The sequence below is a fragment of the Uranotaenia lowii genome, unplaced genomic scaffold (assembly GCF_029784155.1).
Source record: "Uranotaenia lowii strain MFRU-FL unplaced genomic scaffold, ASM2978415v1 HiC_scaffold_14, whole genome shotgun sequence".
NCBI lineage: Eukaryota > Metazoa > Arthropoda > Insecta > Diptera > Culicidae > Uranotaenia > Uranotaenia lowii.
The window spans coordinates 168,129-188,186 of record NW_026597410.1 but is presented as its reverse complement, the minus strand read 5'-3'; the positions used below and the strand labels follow the sequence as shown (position 1 = coordinate 188,186).

At 37.4% G+C, this 20,058-nt stretch overlaps 1 protein-coding gene across 1 annotated transcript; it reads right to left on the bottom strand.

The window, feature by feature from the left end:
- Nucleotides 1-1,140: 1,140 nt before the first annotated feature.
- Nucleotides 1,141-16,517, bottom strand: LOC129759327 (uncharacterized). Its single transcript, XM_055756732.1, is given in 16 exon segments — nt 1,141-3,092; nt 3,521-3,547; nt 4,011-4,122; nt 4,190-4,465; nt 4,533-5,792; nt 6,361-6,591; nt 6,655-6,963; nt 7,206-7,343; nt 7,436-7,812; nt 12,465-12,950; nt 13,007-13,307; nt 13,374-14,083; nt 14,086-14,563; nt 14,565-14,935; nt 14,938-15,680; nt 15,766-16,517. Coding segments are annotated over 16 exon segments (6,075 nt in total). The 5' UTR covers nt 15,798-16,517; the 3' UTR covers nt 1,141-2,868.
- Between the last annotated feature and the right edge of the window lie 3,541 nt (nt 16,518-20,058).

The window sequence follows — 20,058 nt, the reverse complement described above, 5'->3', positions numbered from 1 at the left end:
TATATTTGATGTTTTGAATTCACCTTGAAAATTCATCAGCAAAAGATGGCTCAACTTCATCCATTCCGGGACGCCCCGTAATAAATTCAAACATTTAGCTGATGATAGTCGAAAAATTTGATCAATTCAGAAATATTATAATTAGTTTAAAGCACGCAAGTACTGTTTTAGTAAAGCACCTAGCATCACTGGTGAGGCCGCCAGCAAATTAAAATTTGAGGTTATGGCTGAGGCCAATTTTTCGTCAATACTATCGTCCGTATATACCCTTATAGCCGTTAACAATAATTTCATAAAATTTTATAAAATAATTTCACGGTGATTAGCTTTTCATTTCAGATTCTAAGAATCTTTTTTCAAAATTGGCGCTTCAAGAAGTGTTCACATATATTATGACCGTGCTCTGATTTTTTTGAGTAGAATTCTTCTTTCATAACATTGAAGCTTATCAAAGCTTCGCGGGCCAAAAATTTGTGTTCGCCGTCAACGGGTTGGCCACCCATGCTTTAGCTAGAACAATGTAATCTTAACAACAAAAAAAAACTCCAAGATTATGTTTTGTCCAGAAACAATATTGCATCTATGCCTTCAAAAGAACACAATGAATGCTTAAAATTCTAGGAAAATTTATCAATCTCAATTAAATTGCGGGGCAACGACGAAAAAGTAAAGTGCATACTTGATCAAGTTACTGACATATAATTTTTGGAATTGGTATTTTATGATGATTAACAATCTGTCGTTTAAGGCTTACCTGTGGGATAATGTAAAGCGTACAGCGACGTAAAGCGACATTCTCCAGTGCCCAATAAATTGCCGCTAATTCCGCAATATACACTGAGCAGGGAGACTGAAGACTGTAAGATGCTTTCGAAATTTCATGGAACACAGATAGGATAGGGTAGGACAGTTTAATCTCTGTATATAATTTAAAGTATCCGCAAAGATTGTTAAATAAATAAAATATAAACCAAAAGTTCATTACTTTTTTCGACCAAAACTAATTGTTGTCTTCTGAAAAGTTTACTTTATTTAAGTTTTTTAGATTTTTTGGTAGTTGAATTTTTCCATGTCTATTAAAGAATATGAAAAAAAGGATTGTAGTGTGATATTATGCAATAATAATTTCTTTTTACCCATCTTTCCAACATTTTATTCCATAGCTTAGAAACTGTTAAACTGCTGTTTGATTAACATATTTGGTAGAGAATTTCTAGTTGAACTAAAAACAGGGTAAAGGGTTGTTTCTTTTGCATTTATCATCTGATTTTTTCTTACAATTGCATTGTTTTGCTGAAACTTCATAACAATATGGTATCCATACGCCTTAAATGTCTAATATTTGTTCCGACTAATAATATTCAACGATATTTTTGCTTTAATTTAAACGGGTTTGGGAATGGTTAAGAATATTGATTGTAACAAAAGTACTGAAATCACGCTGGATTCCAGTTTGTAAAAAAAATTTAAAACAAATTATTCGACCAAATCAACTCTGAGCACCTGAATGTGAGAAATTCCGATGTCAATCATCTTTTCAGTAAAATATATGGCAGCTTGCAATCTATTTATGCTTTCAATACCTTCTACACAAAAGGCGTGTACAGTGTACATAATGTAGGTTTTATAATAATACAAATAAAATTCAACTGTTCTACGTTACGATGAATATTTAGGTGATATCTGAAAGCTGATTTCAGACCGAAGCCAAACTAAAGCGACGGGGTTTTGTATCGATAGAAAACTGTTGGGATGCTTTGCTCATAAGCCAATTTCTCTCGCCATTTGAACATGACTGTGCAGGTGTGATGATTATTTAATGTGGATTTCTACAGGTATTCGGCTATTCAATTTTATTTTGCTAAATTAACCCTGTATTGCAATAGAGCACGTAATTGTTGAGTTTCGTTCAATAATTTCGCTTTCAAAACTGAACGGTTTCTAATGTAGCGACCGAATTCAGCAATGAGCCCTGTTTCGAAGTTTTTTCTTAGTTTTGCTTTACATTTTGTAAGTAGGTATTTTGATGTATATGTGTGATATGAAGGTGGCGGAGTATTAAATTATGTTTCATCGTGTAAACTCAATACTGCCATTTAGTTGAATATCAATAAGTGTCGTTAAGCTTCGTACAATAGGTATAAGTTTTATTTGTGATATTCTGTGTAATTGTAGGGAATCAATTGAGCAAGTTTAGTATAGCATTTACTTTATCTCGAATTGACAACTATTTATTATGATATACGACTTTACGATCTGCACGAAGCACATGATTTCTCCAATATTGACATTTAAGCTGCTAAGTGTTTTTTGCTTCGTTTATTTTTATTGTTATGACATATGTACTTGTTATTCTGATATTCCATACTGCCGATCTAATTGACGAAACATTATTCAAGTTCTTTCATAAATTTTGTTTATTGTACTTTTGTATGGAAATGCTTAAATAGTTTTTCTTTTACCTATGATTAAATATTCAATTCGTTCCGCACTGGGCTTGCTTGAACTTAAAAGGGATTGCTAAATACAAATGAATTTCCTTTAAAGCGCGCTTCAAATGTACTGAAATTAGTCTATCGTTTCTCATATTTTTGTTGTTGATATGCGTGAGTACGGTATATATGAGTAACATCGTTATGGCCTATGTTTATAAGGTGCGAAGCTGAGCTTTTCTTTTGTGAAATAGATTATGTACTGTGATGATAATAAACAATATTTTCAACCGATGATGGACGGATAGAAATAGTTCAATATATTTAAGCACTATTCCTCCATTTTTAACAGATAGTGCTAACAATGATAAAATGCATCGTATCTTACGGTTGAGATTTGTACATATGGAAGTCGATCGGTGCTGAAATCGGTATTTTAGGTGAAGAAATTTTCTCGTTGTTGGTATAATGGTAGCGGTTCCGGCGGGGATTCCGTGTCGTACTCATCATCGTCATCTTCATTGTATTCCACCTCACTTTGGTAGTTTTCATCATCGTCACCAGCTGGTTTACTGCTCTTGTTGCGACTGTTGCTCCTAAACAGACCTCTGGATTTTTTTAGCTTATTAATGCTTGATGGAAGCACGGCCATTGAATTTTCTTTTTCGCAAAGATTTATCAAGAAAGTTATAAGTTAGTTTAAAGGTCGAATATTCAAAATGGAAAATCCTACAGAATTAGAATGAGCACAATAAACTAGACATGCGAGTAATTTTCCAGATAAAAAATCATATGAATGATGATTTAATCTTTCATGTGAATGCTATAGAACAATTCTCATAATTTTGAAAATTTTCAGAAATTGAAATAAACTTTAAGCTCTTAAAGTGCACAGTTCGTACAATTCTTATAGGGCCCGATAGTTGAAATCTTATTTTAAGATTTCTGCACGAAAAGGGATGAGCTAGATAACAAATTTAGTCAATCGCCCAAAAAACTTGTAGTACTGGTTTGATCTTGAAACTTGTTCTAAAGCGATGTGAATTCCGTTTTCTGTTGCTCAGTATTATGTTTTTTGTTATACAAACCTTTCTTGTGATTCCTAGGCTTGTCGTCTGTTCGGTTGATGCGGTAGTTTCGTAGTTGATTGTTTCAATGTTGTTGAATGGTTGGCAAGCATTGGAGGATATTCGATTTGATTTGATTGTTATGAACGATACACATTTAGATGATCACAGATAAGGTTCAAAATTAGCCTAAAAAACTTATTGAAAAAAACAAACTCAAAAGGCTAGACATTCCTTAAAAAATGCATACAAGAAGCCGCCAAATGTAAAGTAAAAGGCATTCAAAATCATTTCACAAATAAGTGCGACCTATTGCAATTTGATCACTACTTTGGTGTATTAGTGGCATGATACGGATTACCTAATGAAAAAAAGAGAAAACAAAACAAATGAAATAATAAAAATAAAACAAAAATGGATTCAATGTTGTCCTTCTGACTGAATGGCTACAACTTTAGTAACTAAGATACATAAATAGCCACACAAACTTTACGATTGAGTGCTTACTCACCGGCAACAATTTTACTCATTTGCATAACTTGCTGTGCTAGAATTTGATTGAGCTGTAGCAAATGTTCTCTTTGCCTTTTCTCAGCATTAGCCGGCTGGTTTGGAGATGTATCCTGTAAGGCAGAAACGAAATCGAATAACAGAACCCTCATATTGATATACCATTATTGATGAACATACATTTCCTGCTATGGGTGCTTCTGATAACATCTTTTTGATGGCTTCCACCTTTTCTTGACGGCGTTGCTTCTCCTCCGGAGAAAGTTCCGGCACCTGTTCTGGAACATACCTTTCAGGAATTAAAATTTTACTGGGCGCTGCTAAAAGCTTATCTATAGTGTGTTCGGAAATTTTCTCCCTGGGTCCCATTGCTGATCGCACCACGTCAGGTGCATTTGATCGAGGACGCAAAGTTACTTCTAAATCGACATCGTCTCTGGCTCGCCAATTGACGTTCTACGAAAAATGCATCGTTAGGCAAAAAAACTTCTAGAAATCATCGGGTTGTTTTGGAAAAACTTACATTTTTGTTCATATCATTTTCACTGTGCATAAGCTCTATCTGCTTGGCATTGACATGGTGTGGCGCCGTGTGATGACGACGTTTCTCCTTCGGCACAGATCGTCTGTGTTTGTTCTGTTGGGCTAAATGTTCAGCCTTTTGTTTCTGCCGATCTGATACTGCCGTGGATATGGCACCATTGCTACTATTTCCTACAGCTTTTGAATTTTGTCGTGATGGTTCAGTTCCCATTTCATGTATTATTTGTTTAGCTGCCTCGCTTTGGAATATTGGGCTTTGTTCAGCAATCGCTAAACTTTGCACCGATTCCGCTTTGTTACTTAGACCTGACATCGTTGAGTTTAATTCCAAAGAAGAAGCGAGAGAGAAGTTACTAGACTTCGATGCTGAATTCTTCATCATTCTGTCACAACCACTGTAGAGGTCTGCTTTTCTGTCAATCATCGAAACTGGATAGCTATTGTTACTATTTGCAGTCATACTGTAGTAATCTTTCAAATTATTTGTATGAACTGGTATGTCCTGATTCTGAGTAAACGCTTCGTGTGTTTCATATCCTCTCGGCAACGATTTTGATCGATGATAATTTGAATAATTCTCGAAGATTTGTGCTTCTTCTTCCAATACCTGATCAAGACTGTGCATTGATGTGTTGCTTCGATCTTTCTCTCGATCCCTGTTGCGTCGCTCTGATTCACGTTTAACGATTCGGACAGTTTTAATTTCGTGTTTATCTTGATAACTAAGCAAGTTTCCGGCTGCATCTTCCAGCAGATCATCGCTATCAATGCTACATGATTCGAATCCTTCAGATCGCTGATCATAATGGCTGGGTGTAGTGAGGAACGGATTGTGTTTATCAATCACGTTCAACGATAATGTACTTTCATTCTTCGAATTTTCTCTACTGACCAATGAATCCAGATCAGTTTCAACCCATGACGTACTACTAGATCTTTTCTTAATATGAGACCGATTTTCTCCGTTGATTTGTTTGTAAAGGCTATCAGAATTGTCCGTCAGCTGCCTTACAGCTTGGCTCAATTCCTGTCTATGCCTTTGCATATTACCCACTAATTGCTGAACACGTCTCAATTCCGATTCGAGCACAGCTGTCGCTTTACCAACATATTGTCCATCTTGTCCGGTAGCCAGTGTCCCTGGCACTCCGCGCGTATCTCGAGAAGCTTGCAACTTCTGCCGAAGTACCAACAATTCTTGCTCTAACCGTGCGTTGTCATTAACCGTTTTTTCTAGTTTCTGAAATAGAAAAAAACCCAAAATAACACTTAAAGCTTGGCTTATTTTTCCATGAACTTTACAATGTTTATTTTTTGCATACAATCACCACTTTTCGAGACGAAATGATATTTTAGTGAAATTTGCCTACGAACACATACATATATGAGAGAGACCATAGTTTTTCGATAAATTTGCAACACCTACAAAACAGTTTTTTTTTCGGAAATTTGACAACCAGGCGGCGGCAACGCTATTCAAACCATATGGAGCACATCTCTCAGATTTCCCCTTTTTTGACGGATTTAAGCTTTTTTCCTCAGATTTAAGCTTTCGTCTCCTATGCTCTCAAGGCAAAAAAAAGCTTAAATCTGAGGAAAAAAAGCTTAAAAACGAGATTCACGACCACTTATTTAAAAGATGTTGGTCACACGATACATAGACAAAACGTGTAACATTGCCGCCGCATGTTGACAACCAAGGCCATTTTTCCCTAGCCACCTACAAAACAGTTACATTCCATCTGATAAAATATCTTACCAAAAATCTTTTTTAACCTCGTAAAAAATCTAAATGAAATAGGTATTACCTTCGAGTTTTCTGCCAGTAGGAGATGAACGCGGGACAGTTCTCTCTCCAGTGTGTGCTGTTGCTGTCGGGCAGCTTCAATTGCCAAAGGTGGGGCTTCGCCGCTCATTATTTTTGCTTTCAAGCCTCCCAGTGCCCGTTCTAAGTCTTCCTTATCACGTTGTAAGTTTTGTAGGGTACCAGATTCTTCCTGAAGTAATTGGTCGATTTGATAGAGCTGCTGAACTTTTGTCTGCAATTTAAATATAAGGGTCGATTTCCTAGATAACTTAGATGGTAGACCGTTTTAAAATACCTGTAATTCAAGATAATTTGGACTGAGCCTATCCCATTGCCGTTGTTCTTCTTGCAACAGACGACGTTCCTGGACTCTTTGGTTGAACTCAAGTCTGTCGAGGGTCGTTGATTCTGAAGAACCGATATTTTTGTTCTGGTTAGGGCCTCCTTTATAGAGCGATCCCAATTTGACCATGTTGTCAACTAAATTGATCAGTGGTTTTTCCTTTTCATATTGTTTTTCTAGTTCTGTCAGCTGTTTTTTGAGACCCTCTAGACGAGCTAGGTTTTCGGCTCTAGTTGGTCCATCAGATATACGTATAGAATTCTGTAACAAATGCACCGATCAATCACGATTCATTCAGACAGTGTAATAAGAACATTTCCACAAATGTAGCCCATTATCAAAGCAAATGCCAAACAAATTATGTGAAGCTAGAACCCATATTTCCATTTTTTATGTATATGGTGAGAGGTTAGTTTAATTTTGATTGCTCTATTGTCACCCTAAACCATGTTAGATGTTGAGTTTACATGAATAAAAATAAAGTGATCTACAATCACAACAACCTGAATTTCATGAATGTTTGTGCAACACTGCTCGATTGAACGTGCTGTATTGCTGTTCTGTCTTCGCAATTGGATCAACAGCAAAACTAATTCTTCGTGAGTACGATTCAGTAACTCGCCAGCAGACATTTTAAAAGACTGTGAAAAACATGATTGATTGAGTGTTGAATTAAGTTTGCATCAAATGTTTAGTTTTTTTCTGCAGTTTTTTATTGATTATAAATACTTACTCTTAGTTCTGGTCTTTCTAGTATTGTCGGACTTCTGTGAATACCATTATTGTTGATGAATATTTGTTGAGATAGTTCAGGCCATTGCTCACTAGGAGACTCCTGTTGGCTCATGTTGGCTAAGCTACGATCAATGTCCTGAAGCTGGTAATGCTGTTGAAGATTAATTTCCTGAGCCCGCTGTAACTGTGCTTGTGTGTATAAGTCATGAGTGGACTCGAAGCTAATATCTGGTCGTACGTAGCATTCTTGCTCTTGATAAAAGTATTCCGTTTGAGCTGGATCGTAATACATTCTTATACTGGAATCCAAACGATAGTCAGATGGATCAGGTTTGACCGTGAGTGCCACTTTAGGTATATTTTTAACGTTGCGCACTGAAATAGAAGCTGAAAGTATTAAAAAAAAAGTCTTCTTTGAAACACACAGGGAAGGTCGTCGAATGCTTCGTGTAATGTACAGTGTGCTGCAATAAAGTTTGGTGAAATTTGTTCCATATCTGCTGTATATCAATATTTACAACTCGTTTTTGTATATGAATCAAACGTTTATTCATTAATACATAAGTAAAAAGATTTATTAATATTTTACTAATCCTTTAAAATTGTACAATATGAAATATTTATTGCTAAATTCTTAATTTTGGAATGTTGCTTGCAGCAAACTTGATATTTTACCAAATGTTGTAATCACTGTTCACTTTTATTGTCTGGAATTGGAATTAGAGTGCTTATTGTAATAAACAATATATATGTCATCAAAAGGTGTTGTGTTTTTGTATTCATTTGCTCGCAACCATTAGTGTGTTGTGTTACTGTGCTTTTTGTGAACATGTGCATCCGACGACGTGGCAAAGGTATGGCTGGAACCAGGATTTGGCGAATATTCATTGCTTTCCACGGCTGGTGAGCTAGCAGCGTCAAGGCTACTGTTAGTGGGACCAATCAGCATGCTTACTTTGGGCGCGCTAGTGGCTGTTGCCTTTACAGATCGAAACGATCCGTCGATTGCTGAAGAACCTGTGTTATCCTTACTTCTTCTGAGTGTGTTATTCCTGCTACCCACTTTGTTATCTTTGTTGGAAGCGATGTTTGTAACATCTGCTTCCAAGATTTTATTTGCACTATTAACTAACCCACTTGACATCAAGTCCCACTGTCGAATGTTTTCCCGGTGGATGTCAAATTTATTTTCCTCTCTCAATATTTCATACACATCTGAGTTTGTGTCGGATGATATAGAGTCAGGTCTATTAGATTTGTTTGATAATTGTACATAAACATCGTTTTCGTCGTTAGAATTCTGCGTTTTATGATTCTTTTTCAAAAGTGGTGCCTTTGTAAGTAGTCCATCGTTTACGTAAGTCACATCACGAGTAATCGATTTCCCTACCTGGCGTTGTAAATGTTTTCGATTCAATGTGGAAAGCTTTGACTGCAAAGCGGACGACGGTCCTGCTCCTAGATGGTCCAAACTCTCCATTGATTTGGCGTGCATATGTGAAGCTCTTCTAAGATTATCTCTCCATAAACTGTCTTCCTCCCAAAGATGATCTCCGCTCGCTGACCTATCTGTAGATATATTTAGAGTACATTTGGAAGCAGCGTTTTGATTCGCAATAGCAGACATCACCTGACCGTTGCTAGAACAATTGGTAGATTTCAATATTGAAGCCAGTATCGATGTTGAAGTGCTCGAATCCTCAACTGGAAGGTTAAAATCATTCGAGCAAGATTGATTATTGTTAAGCTTATTGGAAAAATTATATTTTTGATTGTTCGAAAGGGAAGCTTCTAGCATTTTATTTACGTTCTTATCTATCATGCGATCTGATTCATAAATATTTCTCATATCAATATCTGAATCTTTTTCAGCCGCTGTCAAAATATTCGCCGCTTTTACATGACTGATTGGATTGTGAATATGTGATATTCCAGTCTTTTTAATTCCCACATCTCTCTGATTATTTAATTTCAATGGAAATTTAGTTTTACTTAATTCGGATAGTTTATTGATTTCCAACGAAGAGGAGTTTCTACTTTGCAGATCAGAATAATAGTACGGTGCAGAATCGGAAAGGTTACTATTTCCTCTGCTGTGAACAGGTGTTGTGGTTTGTGTTACATCGAAAACGGTACAAGAACTTCTTTGGTCCAAATCCATCGACGACATAGTAGTAACAGTGTCCACGATATCGATATTCAAATTGCTCCGCCCAGCGGCCATCAAATCTTCAGATTCGCATTGAGCGTCATGGATGGACAAGTTTTTCGCCTTTAACGGTGATAAGGTTAATTTCTCGTGTGAGCCCAAGTCTTCCAGTGAATCATAGAAAATTTTAGAATCACCTGGAGGGCTATGAATTTCGGGCTCTGATGATTTGATATCAACATTTTCATAATAAATACTGTTGTCCCGTCCATTTTTGTACCCATCAGTCCCGGGAAGATTGCTCAAACTATCGTTAATCCAACTTAATCGACTTGAGCTGTTCTTTTCGGAAGTCACGTAAACAGTCTCCAGATTACCTAAATATTGATCAAAGCTCGCATTGGATATTGTTTCATCAATGTTGCAGTGTCCTAGCATTTGTATCTCGTTTAGAGAATCTTCTGAAATAGGTCTACGTTTGTTTCTAGTTTGAATGTCCATTTTGGAACTGCTCCGTCGTAGTTCAATCGATTCGGTTTCCGAAAGCGATGTTGACGTTCGCCGGCTAGTGTCTTCATGCGGCATATCTGCTTTCAATCGTTTGTAAAGGTCATAGTCCGAAGACGTATTTGAACCTACATCATACCCCTCCATATTGTAACAAGCTCCCAAATAAAAGCTACTTTGCAAACTTGATCGATTGGATTCGTAATGCTGTTTTCCTATTGTTTGTTTGTTTTCGATAGAATCTGAACCATTCATTTGATTTGACAGCCTATGGTCTGAGTTGTTGTGCAGAGAGGTGTGCGAATTCGATTTAGACATTTTGTCGCGTCGTTTGACGGTATCGAAATTTTCCGACAAAAACATTTCATCGTTATTATGTTCGTCTAATGGCAGTGCCGTAGATGGGATCGGAGGTGGTGGTACTATTTCACTGTCCGAACTGTCCAGACAGTCTCCAAGGGGTGTGCTGCTGCTAGCACCCAAATAGTAAGAAGCTGGTCGAAAGGTGTCTGATAAACTGAACCTAGAACGAGCAGTTTTGATTTTAATTTTTTCCGTACTGTTAGTGACCTCATCATCAGCATCGGAACTATCATCACTTTTAAGACAATTCTTATTAGATTTCAATATATCAGGCAAATCATTACGTTTGGAATGTTTCTTGGTTGAGGAATTGCGATCAGATTGCTTTTTTTTTAGCGTACTACTAGCGGATTCTGACATTGAATATCTATTGGCAGCTTCTGATGTTGGTTTTCGTTCTAGACTGTTACTGCTAAGTTGTGATAATTCCATATATAAAGGCTCCTGTTCTGTTTTGGGAGGACTGTTCTGTACCATAATCATTTCGTAGGTCGATTTCAAATCATCCCCAAACACACACTTTCCACTCAACCCATTCGTCATTTCGATGTAAGTATTTTCATCTTGTGGACTCGCCTCTGAACGTGTACCTTGCTGAATAGAACTTAAGATATCCATCGCAGTCAATTTAGGTTCAGAGGAATCTAGACTCAGAACGGGTTTTTTAGGAGTCATTGGCATATAGAAAGATTGATTGTCGATATTCATATCATTTGATAGTTCACCTTCATTTTTTTCAACCTCAACAGACAGTTCTGCTTCCAAAGCTTCGTCTAAATCTTGATCCGTATATTCAATCGACAAATCTTCCATTTCTTCATGAGATGAATCTATTGCAGACTCTGTTTGATGAACGTCTGGCTCTGCCTCTTTAACGAGGTTGGGATTTTGTACAGGGGATTTCAAAATAGTGTTATGATTGTAAACAGGCACATATTTTGACTCCGGTTCAATTGGCAAAATTTTTTCTTTGAAATTTCGATCATGGGTTAAGGGCCTTGTAGTTTTTTTCGCTCCTATTATTGTATTGTTTTCGTAAATATTAGAATCATTGACGTTTGTTATTTCGTCTTGAATAATGTCTGTATTGTCATATTCACTCAGGTTAAGTTCTCCAGCAACTTGAACGGACGTTTCGTCTGCTGAAGGTACATATTCACTAACTTCTAGTTTAGCACTCGTGGAAGTGGAAACATTTTGGGCTGACCTTCCTGCCGGCGTATTTTCTGTTCCATCTGGGTTGGTAATATAATACAGATAATACAGAGTATAAGATGTTTGCTATGCGTGATTTGTGGTTGAGTTTAGCATTCTATGCTTACTAAAGAAAGTTGCATTTACCAGCTACGCAGAGAAAATCTTTTTGGAACCGTTATTCGTTAAAAGAAGATATGTAAGTTTATTTTTTCTATTCAGTTCTGGAAACTTTCGAGCCCGTAACCATTTAAAATACCACATCTACAGTTAAAACAGGCGTTTTTGTTTATTAGGATAGGATGTTGAATTCATTCAGGATTTGCTTTTGGGAGCTGTTGAGAAGGCGTTTGAGTATGGCTAGTGCAGGGTTTATTAAACTGTTTTTGTAGCATTTTCTCATGTTTATATAAAACCTTATACGCTGCAGGAAGGTCAGTCTGGTTAATCCAATCGCCATCAATCCGTATAAACACAATACTCAAATTAATTCGATCGAAAAAGCATAAAAAAACAATAGTAGCAATAGAAAAACACTTAATTATATGAAAAAGAACAAACAGCCGTTCAAAGCAAATCCAGAATTAAACAGCTACGAAGAAAGTAGAAAGCTGAAAGAAGGTCAGTGGTTATCTGAAAACGCTCCAACGCGTATCATTATATTGATTAGTAATTTCTGTTTGGGGAAAAATACAAATTTACATAGAAGTGTGACAACTTGGGCCCCTGTTATGTTTGAAAAAATAAAAAAATAAACTAAACAGGAAGGGATAGAGAGCTACAACAGATAGGAACAACAAGTTTTATCGCTTACCTTCATCATCTGAAGAATAGCTATTGTATTCTAGATTGGACTTGCTTTCAGTTTGTTGTTGATGAGGTGGTTTGATTTGAGCTTGGTAGAGATCAGCTTCCACTGCAACGTGAGGTGATTTCGTCAGCAATGAATAGGCAGACGAACTAGGTGAACCAAATTCTAATTTTTGCTGTTTCTGTGATATTTTACGTGTTAATGGAGACTGCAGCATCCGCTGTTTCCATTCCAATAGCCGTTTCATGGATTCCTCGCGTTTGCGCTCTCCATCGATTACATTTGGAGAATCATCCTCCTTTCGCGGCAAGCGAGCACTAGCAGATCTTAAAAATTGCTCCTGCTGCGAAGGATACTTTTTCAAGTTGTTCATCGTTAATCGTTGCGTTCGTGGTACACTGGCAGAGCCCTGTTTAATATCTTCTGCGTAATCGCCAGCTCTGTATGGATAGAACCCATCTCGAGGCACAGTACTGGAGTTGTTGAACCCTGCAAAAATATCGATGATTAGGTTTAGAAAGTATAATGCAGTTTTCATTTGTTACCACTAGTTTCTTCGATTTTCGGCTTTCCAGTAAGTGCCGCTGGGTTGACTCGTTGCAGATAGGAAGCACTTTGCATACGCATTTTTTCTGCATAGCTCGCTTCTGAGTAGTAGTAATGGTCTGGAGTTCGTACAATATCCAGGCTCGATTTAGGTCTCGGTGCTTGTGCAGGCGCTTCTCGAAGTTTTGTTTTTACTGGATTCCTTGCTTCGTAGTCCAAGAAGTCAGCCGAATGGGGTCGTGGAATTGTTGACTGGACAGGTCGTGCTCGCATTTGGACATGTTGTGCTGCTGGTGTTTTCTAACAATACAAAGAAAAAAAAAGCGTTATTAGAAACTGTGCTAACGATGTTGTTTATATTCTTACCTCCAAATAATTGGGCGTGTAGCGAAGAGGCATTGCTGGATTTTGATTATTAGCTTCGTATCTGGTCGGGCTCATGGGTCTCCTATAACTTGCATCTTCAGCATTGAGAGGAAGAGATTTCGAGAGCATTGTTAGATTGTAGATGTCTTCATAGTCTGACATGTGCTTGTCCAGTGAGGCCCTTGGTGGTCCATAAGTATCAGGAGTGCGACGGTCCATATTGGGGTACATAAAAGGATTGTTTGATAAACGCTGTTGCTGAGGCGTTTGTTGCATTGCAGTTTGTGGATGCTGCTGTTGTTGCTGTTGTTGTTCTTGATGTTGTTGTTGTTGCTGCAAAAGGGCTAACTGTTGTTGCTGCTGCTGCTGTTGTTGAATTAATTTCTGTATGTACATATCTCGTTCAATTCGTTTAGCGTTTCCGTAAACGGCATCGTTGTATGCATACGTTGGGGCCGCCGAATACGTGCTATGGTCGAATTTGATCTGTTCGCGATCGCTATTATGCGACTGCTGAAGCAAATTATTTGATTCCGTCGATTTGCCGTGTCTAGTAAAATCCCGACCTCCGTAAACTGAATCTCCTGCTCCCCGAAGTTGCTGATGTTCTTGATCGTATCGTTCTGGTGGTAAATGTTCAGGGCTTGGTGAAGAATATCCACCATCATTGACTCTTCTCGGCTTAGGGGGTGCATTCGCGTACAGTGTTGAGAACCATTTCCGTTGTCTGAAACAGGAGTGACTGGAGCTGGCATTACGCCACTTGTTTTACAAATTTGTGATTGGTACGTTTGTATCCCTGAATCACTGTTTTCGCCACTCCGGCCAGTGTTAGATGGTGGACTAGTTTCCGAATCGCTGTTACTCTTCATCATTGTTGCCATGGTCAATGATCTCACCCAGTTAGTCATCGATTCTGAGGTTTCTGCTGCGAATACAAACGTCCTCATATTCGTGTGTTCACATTTGAAAGCAAACTTTCTGTACACTTTGTCCTCTGGCAGACAAGCTGATATTGTATAAGATGGCAAGAGTACAGTTCCCAGCAATTTCTCCTCTTCTTGACTTTTGTAATAATACAAAATATATTCTGCCAAAACGAACCATCTACGCCGCCAAACCTTCAGCCCATCAGAGCCTTGTTTATACAACCAACCGGACATGCTAATGGGTGCATTTGTAGGTCGTTTTTGTGACAGGCGATTTCAAAGTATGTACCGGACCACTTTTGCGTCTTTCCAATCCATCATGGGAAGGAGAAGACAACGAATCTGATTGGGAGTTCGGAGATTTCTGAGTCAAGGGAGGATTTTTGACACCACTTATCTGCGTCTGGCAGGCCTGATTGACCACTTGACCGGGGATGTTTTGTTGAATGATAATTTGATTCGGATTTGGCGATTGCATAATGGTTGCTGTTTTGGTATGATTATATTTGTGTTGAGCTCCTTGATAAAATGTTTCATTGTTGGCATGTTGATTCGTAGCAGACATTGCCCCGTAATCTTGGGTATTTTGACTTGCTAGCTTCATCGGCCCTTGAGCTGGTTGAAATGACTTGTTAGATTCAAACTTGAAGGAGGTGCATTACGATTTTGACTTTGCTGTTGGTGTATTTGCTGCTGATGAATCTGTTGCTGATGTTGCTGAGAAAGATTCTGCAACAAATTTTGTTTTAAATGATAATTCTGCACGGGAGGATTCAGTTGCTGCCGAAGAGCAAATGTCTGTTGTTGATGTGCTAGAGCTTCCGTTGCGGTTTTGATTTGTGCCTGGATCTTATCTCTTTGCAATTGTTGAAATTGCAGCTCCAATTTGGTTAGCGGCTGGTTCGAATGTAAATGTTGTGTAGACCTAGCAGCAGTCTGGTATAATCGTTCTCTTTCGCCGCTTCCACTCGAAGGGGAAGATGTTTGATACATTTGATCGAATTGATAATGATTGCCAATGGTTTGTTGATGTTGCGATTGCCCGGCATGGCTCGAACTTGAGTATTCACTTAGGTACAAACTATTGTTATTCGATTTGGGACTGCTATGTGCACTGGGATGTTGTTGTTGTTGTTGATGGGGATGGGGCTGTTGTGATCTCACTTGGTGAGGGTAATTAATATGTGCAAAATTCGATGCAAAGCTTTGATACTGCGGGTGATTTTGAAATACTGGTGATCGAGTTGCTTGGTACTCATTGTTCTGATTCTGATAACCAGGTGGTTTGGTTTGAGGAATCGGTGCCAAATGAGAGTTGGCTTGTTGTAGCTGTTGTAATTTTTTACTTTCCATCGTGGTGAAAGTGGGTGGATCGATCCTGTGAAAAGAAAAAATCATTTGAACATTTATTATTAATTAACTCATTCATCAGTGCCAAAGCAAACGTTGGTGTGGCAGCTTACCAATCCCACAATTGCCAAAGACAGCTAAACATTGTGATAGTTTTTTTTGTATCTGCTTAGATGACGATTTATGAGTCTACACTATAATCTACACAAGCAGCTCTACTTAGAAGCCCTTTAAATTAATCGAACATAAATGTCGAAAAAATGAACCGAAATTCTCTCCTTTTCCATTCGATTTATCTCCATGTCCTCGATCTTGTACGAAGATGTATAGCACTAATTGAATTGCACGAATTTTTTAGATGTCGATACATTGCATCTTTAAAATTTTAAAGTGGATTTGTAGCTCAATCATAAGTCAACGCCCGACCCATGACCCACATAGGTAACGTAGTCAATTTTGCTATAAGTATAAATCACTGTTTATCTAGAAATGATACATTAAACTGTAGAAACACTTGCAAATTTTCAATTACTGGCGGAATATTAAAGAGCAATCAGAGCAAAATCACGCATAGCTTCGTAGTGTTGATTTTTTCTATGGGCATAAATCGATTTTTCACTGGCGAATGTGCACTAAAAAGTGATGTGTGACGGAATGACCGAGAATTATTTACTCGTACCGAATGAACTATGCACGATATTTGACATTGAAGACAAAATTAGTCATCAGAAGTATCTTCTGCCTGTAGGTAATACCAAAATATTCAAAACTTCACCAAGTTATTCTACGTATTAATATTTTCCATCCGAATACTATCTAACTGTGACTGACGGTGACGATGATTGTGATCTGAATGGCAAAGTTTGTTCGCTTCACTTGCTGGAAAAGCCCTAATACTACTGCTCTCTTCTTTACAAAATTTTCTTAATTCTCTCACATACTGGCTAGGAAGAGAAAGCAAAACGTGCTCTGCATGGATTCATGTTTCATTTTTATTTCGAAATTTCGAAAAACACCTTGACAGTTTATCAACGATGCTCGAAAAAGCCTACAGAGTGCACTGCCTCGAGTTGTGATACACATACTAAACGAAACCGGAAGGGGCGCGGAAAGCGAATGTCGTCTGTTTGGCTTGCATACGCAATGAATGCTCTGAATCCCCCGGATCTAATGCAAACCAAAGGTTGTTTTCATTCATTTCAATATCCATCAACGAATTGAGGAGAGATAGGGGAAACGACGATCCACGCAATGAAATGTTACAGTACCTATGCAATATGTTAATAGGCGAGGGTGTTGCCAACCATCAGAATAAGCATGTGAACGAGAATATGAGAGAGAAAAAATCTTCACGAATTGTTATTGTTTTGTTCGACCAACCGCATCGAAACCGGTACACCAGACTTCATTCGTTCAAGTACATTATTTTTGGTTGGCAGTTGTTTTAACAAGATATAGTTGAATGTAAATTGCAGATTTCTTTATTTTATTTATGCTTTCTGTAAGTTTCCACGATTATTATGATTTGAAGATCCAGAACTCAGGCTCAGAATTGGCACTTTCATTTGCAAATTTAGAAGTCAGATTAGCTAGAAAAATCTATGTTTTCAAGGATCGGGATCCAGATTGTTAATTGAAGTTTTGATTTTGAAATGTGAATTATGTTACGTTGTTCTTCTCTTGTTTGTATTACTGTTTATCTAAAATCCAAACAAGGTGTCAGGATAGGAATATAGAATCAATTATTATATAAATTGAATTGAATTAAATTTCTACCAAAACTATGACTTGTGTGGCACAAGGCTTACGGTGGAACACGTGTTTATGGAATACCAACAATTTGAAGGACCTAGGAATGTATATCAAATAGATTGATCCATAAGGAACGCCCTCGCAAACCACACAGTAGAAGAAGAACAAATTTGGTGTCTTCTTAAAATGTCATACCTTGTAAATGATTTGTAATCATTAATATTCCTTAAGAGGCGTACCAACCAAAGGCTGAAAGTCTCTCTAATAAAGATATAAAAAAAATTCTACCACTACAAAAAATTTTACAAGGTACACCGGGGTAAGTGGGAACGCGAGGTAAGTGGGGCCGAGGGCTATTAAAACACAACTTTTGATGCAGAATGTTAAATTTACATGCAATCTATCTAATAACTGTAAAAATTCCGACAAAAACGGATTTTTACAGCGACTTTTTGTTTACTTTCGATTTTTATTTACGATGTCGAGTTGATATACCCTATTTCATTAGCATTTTTTCGTAAACGGCTGTTAGAAATGAAGAAAAGGTGATTTTTGACGAAATATTAAAATTTTGTCTCCAAACCCTACTTGGGGTAAGTGGGGACGGCTTTATCAAAAACACATGTCTACACAAGTTTTCAATTTTCTTTCCCTCCTACAATACAATTTACGACGTTTTTGTAAATTGGTGTTTTCTATTGAAGTGATTTTTTTAATTGATGCTGGCGTTCGTAAATTATAAACAAATAGTATGCAAAAGCATTGGAAAGTGATTTGACATCTACCAAAAAATCAATCGACCGATGCATCACCAAAAAACAAAACAATTTACATTAGCATTCGGATGTAAAAAGTAGGGAAAAGAATTGGTCAAATATACCGTCCCCACTTACCCCATAAAGCGGGGTATATGAAGACACCAGCAGTCCAGAACAATATAGCTGATAACTTTTCTCGCTTTGCATCTATCAAGTTCATTTTTTCCGCATTTGTAAACAACATGTTCATGTAATGTAACGTAATGTTCATGTAACATGTAATTTCATTAAAATAGATCCACTGTTGATTTTTTTAAATTGAACTTTACGAAAAACCATCCCCACTTACCCCGATGTGCCTTAACCAAATTGGAATCAGTTTTCTGTTAAAAATTAAAAAGAGGGTTGTATTTTTAGAATGTGATAATAAATGAGGTTGAACAGTTAGAGCCATTCCTACCAATACTTTGTACCTATGTATTTTTATTTGGTAAAATTTCTTCGTCGTACAGTGTAGAAATGAAACAGATAGATTTAAGAGATATCCGGGCTCAAAAAATATCCACACAAAAATGTTTGTTTTTCATTACGAAGTTTGGTTTTGTAAGGTTGCTTTCATACCGGAAAAAACAATGACAAAATGTAGTACTTTTCGATACAATTTTTCGTTTGGAAGGAATAAACTATAATCTATTTCTTCAGGTTGAAAAACTTGATTCTGATTTGTTTTTTACGGCATTACAAAAATTGTGTACGCAACTCGTTGTAACACTCGACTTCTTCGGCACTCGGCAAGCTTCGATGGATACATTTGCGACTCGTGCTGAAAAAACCTATTTTTGTAACTTGTTGCATAAATGACTAATATAATTTCAACGAAAAATCCTTTGGAATTCATAACAAGATCCTTAGTGACATTTGGAAGAGTAATTCGCAGGGAGTTGTGTAGCAAAAGCTCATATTCATCGATTATAATATAACGCTTGGCTTCTTCCTAATTAAAAAAACTCAAACATTGAAAGGTAAAGATAAATCGATGCATCGACATAATACGTTTTGCGGAAAATAATAGGCACTAATGGGGCGAATACTTCACGCTCGCAATCAGCACCAATTGCACAAAAAAGATAGATTATAGAGTTCCTTGCCCTATCTCAACGTCGTGAAGATGTAATGAACTTGAATAAAACACTAGGCAAAACTGCATGACCGTGAACGAAGAAATGCTCCGAAGCTACGCATTGATAAGCTGATTAATTCAGTGACCTTGGGTAAGAAATTTTCAGCTTAACGGTTGGGATAACAAACCCTCGGTTGTTGGGTCACGGATCTCTGGTCAAGTCGGAACTGCCGATCTGTGTGAGCTCATTCATCTGTCCTGTTATGTGGCTGTAGAAGCGGTTTGTTGGCACTTTGACTTGTTTGACTGATCAGAGGAAAAATGACGAAGAGTGGAAAAGGCGAAGCAAAACTACTGGCATCAGAGTGTATGTAATGATGTTGGTCTTTCAACTGTTCTATGGTGTTCGTTGGCTCAACCTTCTTCGAGATCAACACACCGAATATGATTATCTCACTCTCCTGTGACTTTTTTCTTATGAACATATATGAATACTAAGCATACATTTTCTACATCGTATAAGCACGAAACATTCCTTTCAAACTGGTATCGGTGTGGCCATACCTGATTTATTAGTATTTTAAAGTTGGCCTATTTAAAATAAAATGATACACTAATCTGTTGAGATTCCACGTAAAAATTTTCAAAAAAAAAAATCAAATCTACCACACCGAAACAATTTCCACAAAACAAATTTTCATTCGGGAACTCGCAATGGTTCCAATTTTCGGGTCATTCTTCTACAGCTTTCTCCCTTCTTGGAAATATGAATGACT